This window comes from Lactuca virosa, chromosome 7 (genome assembly GCF_052849685.1).
Source record: "Lactuca virosa cultivar CGN04683 chromosome 7, Lactuca_virosa_CGN04683_v6, whole genome shotgun sequence".
Taxonomy (NCBI): Eukaryota; Viridiplantae; Streptophyta; class Magnoliopsida; order Asterales; family Asteraceae; genus Lactuca; species Lactuca virosa.
Window position 1 is genome coordinate 36,461,128 of NC_136432.1, and position 11,533 is coordinate 36,472,660.

Here is an 11,533-nt window from a genome sequence, read left to right on the forward strand (position 1 = left end):
ATGCACTTCTTTTGGTTCCTCCTCGATCCATCCATTGGTTGCAATGGCAGGGTAGTAGGGGTCTTCATGGTGAAATTCAGCCATGTTGTCTGTGCGAGAATAGAGGTATAAGAACTACATAGAGGGTTTAAGTGTATTCTTCTATGGTATCCTAAAATACTCCTATAGTATTTTAAATGTTGCGTTTGATTCTTGGTATCATAGTGTTGGTAAGTGTAGACTCGTCGTTTACTACGACTATTTCCCAGCATATGCTAGTTACACCTCGGATAAATATAGTTGATCAGACTATATTTATTCAAGGTCTAATTACATATCCCAAGGCCTACCCGTAGTTTTCAACTCATCATACTACTTTTATTATGCTCTCGTTATGACACAGCCCTAACTTGTGATGCGACATCGACCTCCGGCGTGCCTTCTGGTCTTCTGCTGCGGCGGAGATCTGGACATCACGGTGCAAAGTCGTTAGAGCCGCCCCAGGGTCTGTGCCCCGGGAGCGGACTCCAACGGTCAAGTTAGATCATCTGATAGATCTGAGATGGTTCTTGATGTAACCTGGTCAGCAGCTGGATTAACACCGGTGGATCAGGTTACTCGTTATCCCTGCAAGATCACAAGAAAGAGAAGCCGTCAGCCGCTTTCCGGGAGGGTGCTCCCGGAAGAACGCTCCGACGGTCAAGTTAGGAGATATCTAGGGTTTTGGGTGTCTTCTTTAGGAGAGAATAGCTTACCTCGTGAGTCCGAGGGTGCATCCTTTTATACCTAGCGCTCCTGCCTAGTCCGTACTAGACAGGATCGCTTTTTGGGGAGACAAGATTAGAGGCGCTGATTGGAGGATCATGCATCGTCAACCGTCAGGGCGCTCTTATTGGCTCTGGCGGTAATGGTCTGATCCACTGTTTGTCCCCTGATTGTCACTTTTGTCTTGGAGTTGGGAGCGTTCTTCAGCGGGCGCGAGCCCTTCGCCTGGGCATCCTGTCCCCAGAGGCGTTGGCGGGCGCTGAGCCCGCTGGGCTTAGCCCGGCTGGAACGCTCAGCGTTTTGGCTAGGCGCGATTCTGTCGTGTCGTCTTAGGCACGTCATCAAGTCCCCCATCCTGGTAGCCGTAGCGTTGCAGCGCTAGTTACGGCGTTCCGGGCTTAACTAGCTTACACGTGTTGGTTTTTCTTTACCCGCCGTTCCGCCCTTAATGGCGACGTGACTGCACATGATGGCTGGCAGTTACGTCATCGTGTCAGACATTTTAAATGCCCCGCCCTTTCCGTTCCTTTATAAAAACACTTATAGGGTTTCCTTTTCGCCTTCACCCTTCCTTTATCCTTCTTCGTCTTCCTTTCTCTGAGTTTTTTTCTTTTCTCCTCCTTTATGGCGAGTCTTCCTGGTATCGTTCCCTCTGCCGCTGAATACCGCCAGCTTGAAATTTCGTATGGCTTGTCATCTCTGGAGGGTGTGGAATTTCCTTCTCCGGGTTCTAGCATTTCACCCCCCCCCCCTCCTGGCAAAATCGGGGTTTATTTGAAAACCCTAGACGTCGGCATCCGCTTCCCGTTGACGGACTTTCAGGAAGAGGTTCTGCAGAAATATGGTTGTAGTTTGCAGATGCTGACCCCGAATGCCGTTAACAAAGTGGTAGCATTCGAGATGATCTGCAAGGCCAATGGCTATCTTCCCGATTACTTTGTTTTTAAGTACTTCTTCAGATTCTGCGTCACCGGAGATAAATGCACCTTTTCAGTCCGGCGGCGGCGGGGGGGGGGGGGGGGGGGGGGGGGCATGCTTTAGTTCCCGACGGACGGACCCCCAAGAACTGGCAGGATAAGTGGCTATGGGTAAATCAAGAACTGGTTGGGAGTGGTCGGTATCGTGCGAATACTTTTGCTGATACCATCCCTAAGCTTTTCCCCCACAACCAGGGCGTTGCTGATTACCTTAAGAGCGTCCAAGTATCTCCTGAGGACTATTCTGAGGCCCTCCTTTTTGGTGTAAGGATGAGTCCCTCTTGGAGGTGACGTGGCAAAATGGCGGCGTTCTTTTGCAACGTTGATGGTAAGTGCTTTGCTTGGCTTTCTCCTTTCCTCTTTTTGTTCTACCTCTTCTCTTTTTTTTCTGATACTTCGCGTTCTGTCCTTCCCAGGTGCTGAATCTTCTTTGTCTATGGATGAGGTTCTCCGAAAACGCTACCGGGGCAAGTTGGAGTATCGCGAGGTGGATCTAGTTGACCGGCTCCCTCCACCTCGTCGTTTGGTCCAGCTTGCTTTGACTGCTGCTCCTTCTACTTCCCCTACAGGCGAGTCGGCGTCGGAGACGAATCCCTTCCATGCTCGCCCTATTTCTGCTGTCATGCCTCTGGGTAGTACTCTTTCCTCTTCCATGGAGAGTAGCGAGGATAACAAAGAGGGTATCATTGCTGACGCTCGGCGTATGCAGGCGAAAAGGAAAGCCGTCTTGGCCATGGGTGAGCCGATTACCGGCGCACCTACTGATGCCAAAAGAATTCAGACCAGGCGTAGCTTTTCCCGCCTGTTGAGTTCTATGGCTTCCATGCCAACCGGCATGGTTGTGATCCCCGATGACGACGCACAACAGTCCGAGGGGATCCATGGGGGGCGTGATCAGCCCGTTGTTTTGTCTATCTCTCCTTTACCTGTTCCGAGTGTTCTGTTTCTCCCTTCGAAGCTTTCTCCTGTCAAGGACTCTAGTGATCCCGGCCAGGTGTCACTCCCTCTGGGTGGTGTTACTGGGGAGAGTTCTGCCAGGCCCCCTGTCTTTTCCCCTTCGCGGAATCTCCACAATGACTCCCGGTTATCTGTTCGTGCCAACGCTCTGGAGTTCTCTCGTCATGCTTTTCCTCCTGCTGCAGTTAGTGACATGGAGGCTATGGGTAATCCTGCTCTTGCCCACAATATGGCTTACGCCGCCGCGCAAGACATGTTTTACCATGTTGCCGGCTCCCGACGCATCCACTCCCTTAGCGAGATGGAGGCCACCCATGCCACATGCGTGTCGCGCGTGGTAGGGCTGGAGCGTCGCGTTGGCGAGCTTGGTGAAGACCTCCAACTAGCTGAACAAAAGTGTCAGCTCCTTGTATCTGAGAAGGCTATCCTTGACGAAGCTAGAACCGCTTTGGAGGCCAAGGTCGACTCCCTTACTCAAGTGAATGAAGGCTTGATGATTCAAGTGGAATGTCGTGAGCGCGATGCTGTTGATCGTGACAAGTTAATCTCTTCTTTGCAAGCAGATACGGGTGCTTCTCGCCGAGATTTGGATTGGTTAGTGCGTGTGGGTGTCGTTCGTATTGTGGATAAGTTGATTGAGCATCCGGATTTCACGAATGCTATGAGTCTCATTCGACACGCTGCTTTTGTGGCTGGGATTGAATCCGTTCAGAAGGTGACCGCTGGAGCTGGGTCTGATGATGCTGGTGCTCGTCTTCCTTCCACTGGTCCGGTGGTTAGCGTGAATGATGCTCTGTTATCGTTTGTGAGTATGGATCATGCATCTTTGTTGGGCTTGGGAGATTTGGCTATTGGGGACCTTCGGGAGTTGTGTTCTTTCTCTGGTTCAGAAGGTACCCTTGAGGGTATGCTGGTTCAGAAGGTACCCCTGAAGGTGATGCTGGTCAGGGTGGGCAGGGTATTGAGGATGATGGTGACCGTGACATTGGGGTGGGTGATGACAATGTGGTGGTGGGAATGGTTGTTGGCGATGGACACAATGGTGATGAAAACAAAGATGCTCCGGCATCGTGTGCTACCCCTCCTGGGGCGTGAAAATATTCTCTATGGTTGTTTTAGTTTCCTTTCTTTTTTTGTTGTTTTGATCTGGACACGTGATGTATGGGTTTTGCTAAAAATTTACTCTTTTGATTGTATGTAAAAACGTTTGGTGTACTGGGTATCCAGTTGCATGCTCTAAGCATTGCTTTCTTCTAATGGTATTTTGATGCACTAAGCATTTTATTTTGCCCACATTAGTATTGACACGCTAAGTGTCACGGCTGGGTTCTCTAAGCACCCAACAATAAAATTCAATGTTTTAAGTATTTAATCACTTCAAGATTTAATACACTGAGTATTAAAATTTAGCATATCAATCATTCGATTACATTAACTGTGGGCTCCAATACACTAAGTATGAGAATCATGTCTCTGAGCATGAAATCAAGTACACTAAGTACTTAAAAATGTGGTATTCTAAGTACGAAGGTGGACAACTAGGGCTATTTGCCATTTTGCCCTTAAAAGAAAAACTTCTTCAACTTTCTGGCGTTCCATGTTCTTGGTATCCGCCTCCCTTCCACTGTTTCCAATACATACGCGTCGTTCCTATTCGCTTCTATGATCTTATACGGGCCCTCCCATACTGGGCCCAGCTTGCCTTGAGGTTGGGTTCGACTTGCCTCATTTCTTCTCAGCACATACTCACCTACTCTGAATGCTTTCTCCTTCACCCTCTGATCGTAATATCTTTCTGTTACACGCTTGTACGCAGCTTGGCGTATCTCCGACTTCTCGCGTCTCTCTTCGAGGACGTCCAAATTCAATCTTAGGTCTTGGGCATTGCTTTCTTCATCCGCATTGACCGCTCTCAACGTGCCAACAGTTATCTCTAATGGAAGTACAGCCTCCGTCCTGTATGTTAGGCTGAACGGGGTCTCCCGTGTGCTTGTTCGTGGAGTGGTTCTGTACGACCAGAGTACTGCCGGTAACTCCTCTGCCCAATTCCCCTTTGCCTTACCCAACCGTTTCTTGATGACGTTCACAATGGTTCGATTGGACACTTCTTTTGTCCATTAGCCTGTGGGTGCGCCACTGATGTGAACCGCTGATTTATCCCTTTACCGGCGCACCATTCTCTGAAAGGATTTTCAGCAAATTGTAGGCCATTGTCACTAACGAGCACCTTAGGTGTTCCAAACCTTGTCATGATATTTTTCCATACAAACTTTATCATGTGTCTTCCTGATATACACGCTAGCGGTTCTGCTTCAATCCACTTTGTGAAGTAGTCTACCGCCACCACCATGTACTTCAGCTTTCCAGGTGCCTCCGGGAACGGGCCTACAATGTCTATGCCCCATTGGTAGAATGGCCATGGATGGATATGTTCTGCAGTGGTACTGGCGGGTTTGCTTGGACTGGAGCGTAAGACTGGCATTCCCCACACTTCCTAGTCACTCCCAGCGCGTCTTGGTGTACAGTGGGTCAATATATTCCCATCCGGAGCACTTTACCCATTAAAGCCCTGGCTCCCTCGTGCGCGCCCACCTGACCTGTGTGCACCTCCTGTAGCGCCTCCATCCTTCTAGCCTGATCTACGCATTTCAACCACGGTGCCGTGAACCCTTTTCGATACAGCTCCTCGTTTATCAATGCATATGAGGGCGCCTTTATTCGTATCTTCCTAGCTTCACTGTGGTCGTCTGGTAACACTCCCCTTTGCAAATATTCCATAAATGGTGTCGTCCATGTGGGCCCGGTAGTTGTCAAGGTATTCCCATGCTGCTCATCTGTACTTCTTTCCCTGAGTACTTCTACCAAAACCTTCTTCGATAGATGATCGGAACATGTGGATGCCAACTTGCTTAAAGCGTCTGCCCTTTTATTCTCGCTCCGAGGTATTTGCTTGATCGTGAACTGTCTGAAGGATTGGATCAGTTGTCTCACCATTCTCACATATCTCTCCATTCTCTTATCTCTTGCCTCAAAACTTCCGTTAATTTGGTTCGCGGCTAACCTCGAATCTGTCAGGGCTGTCACAGCCTTCGCCCCCATTTGCTTGGCTAAGCGCAACCCTGCGAGCAAGGCTTCGTACTCCGCCTCGTTATTCGAGGTGTGGAAGTCGAACCGAAGAGCGTAGGTCACTTCCTCTCCCTCTGGGCTAGTCAAGATTAAGCCTGCACCCGAGCCTTCCCTGCTGGACGCCCCATCGATGTATAGCGTCCACGAGTGGTCGTTGGCTGGGACCTCCTCTACCACCCAGATTCTTTCCTTGGCTAAGTTTCCTTCATCTGGAATTTCGAGCAAGAAATCAGCCAGTGCTTGTCCCTTAATGCTTGTCCTTGGACGATAGCTTATATCATGCTCCCCCAGCTCGATCGCCCGCTTTGCTAGCCGGCTCGATGTTTCTGGCTTGAGCAATATCTGTTTGATGGGGAAATTTGTTAGCACCTCTATTTGGTGCGCATGGAAGTAGCGCCTCAAACGTCGCGCCGCGTAAATGAGTGCCAGGACCAGCTTTTCCAGGGTGGGGTAATTGAGTTCAGGACCCTGTAATGCCCTACTCACGAAATATACCGGCTTCTGCTCTCCTTCCCTTTCTATGGTCAACATCGAGGATATCGCCTCGTTTGAGGTCGAGAGTGTTGGATATAGTGTCTAAGTCCATAACTTTATTTGGTATGTACTTGACCCGACCCGGCATGGTCCATTTGGGTTGCATGGCATTGCAATACTTGGATAGACTAAATGAGAGAATAAGGCACTTATGATTATTAATATATTATAAGTTCTAATATATTAATAATAGTATTATTTAATTAGTATTGATCAAGTATTAATCTAGGATTAATTTGGTGATCAAAGTGAGAGTAATTAAATATATAGGGTTGATTATGACAATCATCAATTCTTTTATGGTGGATTAATGATCCATGGTTTATGGGTTATGGTTATAACCATATGGAGCTCCATGGATAGTCTATGGGAGTTACAAATCCATGGGTCATGGGAAATCAAGAGTCATGACAATTAAGGGCATTCATGTGTAAACCCTAATTGTGACAACACTATAAAAGGAACCCTATGGCTAGCAAAATGGTGACCTAGTAGAGCTAGTGGACCTAGTGTTACTAGAGAGGGCATAACCGATTTTGAGTGCTAGAAGTATTCTCTCAAGTTATTCCAAGTCTTGTGGTGTTGTGTGAAGCATTTGAGGCACAACATTTGGGGTGCTAGGCTCACAAAGTCTTGAAGGAATCCAAGCAACAACAAGGTATGTATTTCTACTAGTTTTATGTTTTATGTAATCCCCATGCCATGCTAGTTAGGAAATAACCTTGAAAAAGAAATTTGCATGTATATAGAGAAAACATAGATTCAAGGTTATTAGGGTTGCATGTACACTTAGGAAGTGTTAGAATGCTCAAAACCCATCAGTGGTATCAGAGCCTAGGATTGTTTTCTGTATACTTGATGCAAAACTGCTTAAAAATCGAAAATTCTGCATTCTGACGACTGGACTCGCCGAGTCCATGGGGAGGACTCGCCGAGTCCATGAACAAATTCATTCTACTCGCCGAGTAGAATAGTGCACTCGGCGAGTAGGAGCGTGCTGGGCAGTTTTTTCGAGTTTTGTTGCTGGAAATGGATTAAGATCATTATCCCAATCTGTTTTGGACTTGTAAAATCTGTTTTTCAAAATGATAATGATTATGTTAACCCATTTTACATGACTTTTATCAATTTTCAAGTATTGTATATGTTTATATGATTTCTTGAGATTGCTTGACATGAATTTGTGTTCTTATGAGTTTTTAGAAGATCATAGGAATTATGTGTAACCACCATGTGTGTTTAATTCATGATCTTAATGGCTATGATGGTGTCCATAACTTGTCCTCAAGTTATGGATAACCAAAAGTCACTTCCTTTAATTGTGATTAAAGAACTAAAGAGGTTTCATAAAATGAAGAGTCTTCATTTTATGAACCATTAAAACTCATAAGTTACAAATTGAAGAGACTTGGAATAGTTTCAATTCTTGCCCTCAAGTTTTGGAATTTGAAAAGTCTTACACTCTAATACTTTAATTCCAAATTAAACCTTAGATTTTTAAAAAGTTTAAAAATCAACACTTATACTATTATTATAATTTTATTATATAGATATGTATAAGAATATGTCATTCTTACCGTTAGTAGGCCTCATTCACGAAGCCGGTCTATAAGGGGGGTATAAGGTTGTTGCCTATAAAATGGTGACTTAATGAGTGTCCACTCTCACCCACCGCTTCCTTGATCGGTGGAGGGTCGTTAGCCGAACGGGTAGGATACGACTTTAAATACTTGTTAAAAGTATAATGAATTATAAAGTAACTATACATTATAAATTCCCAATCTTAGTTACTTTAGGAAAATGTGAAATTGGTGCTAGCCCATAAAATTACACTTTGTACCTTACCAAGTCGTTAGTGGAGCGTGTGTGGTTAACCGGCACACTAACATGGACTAGTAAGAGAGGCAAAGGGTAACTTGACCTTATTATAGATCGGTGGAGCGTGTGTGGTTAACCGGCACATCGATTAGGTAATATTGTTAAGGGGACCAAGTCAATTTGTATGGTTATTCACACATTGTTTGTGATCCTCGGCATCCCAGTCACAAACTTGAGAGGGCACAATCGAGATTCAAACATGCCATTGAAAAGTTCAATGTATCTCAAAAGATCTAGGAGTTTCAAAACCAATAAAACCTAATAATAAAATATTTCGTTCTTATGGTGGAAATTGGTAAATCGTCATTTACCTACCTTCAAATATTTTATAGTATGGATTACGGCATCCCTCTTCCAACTATAAATAGTTTGTTGGGTCCTAGCCTTAATATTTCATTTGGGTGAATTATTAAGGATTCCTAATCTAATGAAACTTGTCTTTCTTTCCTTTCAGATGTCTTCCAACAATGCTTCTGGCTCAAACCCAACAGGCTCCTTTTCCCTTATGAACTTGTGTGGTAAGGTCATCTTTGATGGATCCAATTTCAATGAGTGGATCAGAAACATCAGAATGATTACCCGCTATGAGGACAAAGAATATGTCCTCGATAGGGAGCTTAAGGTTGTGAGTGAAGCCACTGCTACTCCTGAAGAGTTTGCGGAGTTTTTTGCACATGAAAAGGATGCTACTAAAGTAGCATGCATCATGATGGCCACCATGACTCCTGAACTTCAAAAATCCTATGAAGATTTCTACCCCTATGAGATGCACCTGGATCTGATGGAAAGGTACCATCAGAGCGCGCGTCAAGAGAGGTATGAAATCATCTCCTCCATGATAACCGCAAGGATGAAGGATGGTGAACCCATCACCGGTCACTTGCAGAAGATGCAAAGGTTCGTTGACCGGTTGCTGAAGCTAAATGTTGACTTTCCTGAGGAAATGGCGATTGACATCATTCTCCATTCCTTACCTCCAAGTTATGATCAGTTTCGTATGACTTATCATATGAACAAGGAGGAAGTCACACTTAGCAAACTTCAAGGACTCTTAAGGACAGCTGAAAATGGCCTTAAGGGTAAAGCGGTTGCTACTTCTACTCCTTCAACAGCCCCTGTTCTGGCTATTGGGCAGGGAAAGGGTAAGAAGAGGAAAAGCCCTTCGAAGGGTACCAAGGGTAAGACTCTTGATGGTTCCTCTTCAAGTGGGACAAAGAAAGGTCCCATTACTCCTTCTTCAAACCCAAAGGAAGCACAGTGCTTCTATTGCCAGGATAAGGGACACTTCAAGCGAAGCTGCCCTAAATATCTACAAGATCTAAAGGATGGGAAGGTTAAACCCACCCATGCAGGTATTTACACAATATTGTCTAATAACTCATCTAATGCTTGGGTGCTTGATACAGGTTGTGGTATTCACATCTGTACTGATTTGCAGGCACTAAGAAGAAGTGAGCAAGTGGAGCACGGGAAGATAAACTTAGTCATGGGCAACAGGAAAGCATCACCTGTTACCAAGATAGGAGTTTATTCTTTATTGCTTAATAATGGGTTAATGTTAGATTTGAATAAGTGTTGTTACTCGCCCGAAATGGCGAGAAATATTATTTCCTTTCATGGCTTGTACAAACAAGGTTTTTCATTTTCATTTGATAATAAAAATGGTGCTATTAATGTTTATTACAATGATGTACTTTACTTTAAAGCATTACCTTGTGATGGTGTATATGAAGCCGTGAATGTTGTAGACAATCTAGGAAATAATGTGTTGTATATTGATTCTTCAGATAGCTTGGATAAAGCATCCTTGTGGCATTGTCGTCTTGGACATGTTAACAAGAAGCGCATAGGCCAACTCCAAAAGGCTGGAGTCTTGGAATCATTTGACCTCAAGTCAGATGATAGTTGCGAGTCTTGTTTACTTGGAAAAATGACAAAGTCACCCTTCACAGGTACTTGTGATAGGGGTGAAGGTTTGTTGGACCTTGTACACACAGATGTGTGTGGGCCCTTCAGAGTTGCTACAAGGGATGCTAATCGCTATTATGTGACTTTTACTGATGATTACAGTAGATATGGATATATTTACTTAATCAAGCATAAGTCAGAAACCTTTGAAAAGTTCAAAGAGTTTAAGCAGGAAGTGGAGAATCAATTGGGCAGGAACATCAAGATGCTCCGATCCGATCGAGGAGGAGAGTATCTTAGCATTGAGTTCCTTGACTATCTTAAGGAATGTGGGATTGTCTCACAATTAACACCTCCCAAAACACCACAGTTGAATGGTGTAGCTGAGAGGCGCAATCGAACCTTGTTGGATATGGTTCGTTCCATGATGAGTCGAGCTTCGTTACCAATCTCTTTCTGGGGGTATGCCTTAGAGACTGCCGCCCATATCCTTAATCTAGTCCCTATTAAAAAGGTTGCCAAAACACCTTACGAGATGTGGACTGGGAAAGTTCCCAATTTGGACCACATCAAGATTTGGGGTTGTGAAGCTTTCGTGAGGCGTGAGACTCATGATAAGCTTGAACCTCGAAGTGAGAGGTGTATTTTCATCGGCTACCCACAGAGATCCTTTGGTTACCTCTTCTACAGACCCAGTGATAATGTGGTTTTTGTGGCAAGAAGAGGAGTCTTTCGTGAGAGAGAATTCATAAGCCAAGGGGACAGTGGGAGGCAAATTGACCTTGAAGAGCTTCAAGAGTCAAGTGGTGAAGGAACCTCAAATGCTATCGACCAACCTGAGGAGGAAACTCCTGTTGATCCGATAGATGAGTCTGTACCTCCAAGACGTTCCACTAGGGTGAGGAACACACCTGATTTTTATTATGGTTATCACATCACCACTGAAGGTGATACATTTATTAGTGATAGTACACTAATAGATTTGGATGAACCTAATAATTACAGGGAAGCCATGGCAGGCCTTGAGTCTGCTAAATGGAAGGAGGCTATGGACAGCGAGATTCAGTCCATGTATGACAATCGAGTTTGGAACTTGGTTGACAATGTACCAGGTCGTAAGACAGTTGGGTGCAAATGGATCTTCAAGAAGAAGACCGACATGGATGGGAAGGTACATACTTACAAAGCGCGACTGGTTGCGAAGGGCTTTACTCAAACTCTGGGAGTTGACTATGATGAGACCTTCTCACCAGTAGCTAAGATTAAGTCTATTAGAGTATTGTTAGCCATAGCTGCATTTCATGATTATGAAATATGGCAAATGGATGTCAAAACCGCTTTCCTCAATGGAAAGTTGGCTGAGGATGTTTACATGGCTCAACCAGAGGGTTTTGTCGATACAAGATACC

General features: G+C 45.1%; 1 protein-coding gene across 1 annotated transcript; it reads right to left on the minus strand.

Annotated features, from left to right (window-relative positions):
• Positions 1-5,207: 5,207 nt before the first annotated feature.
• On the minus strand, positions 5,208-6,335 carry LOC145126546 (uncharacterized). Its single transcript, XM_079061892.1, has one exon. It carries the CDS (start codon positions 6,333-6,335, stop codon positions 5,208-5,210), a length of 1,128 nt encoding a protein of 375 aa, XP_078918018.1.
• Positions 6,336-11,533: the final 5,198 nt, after the last annotated feature.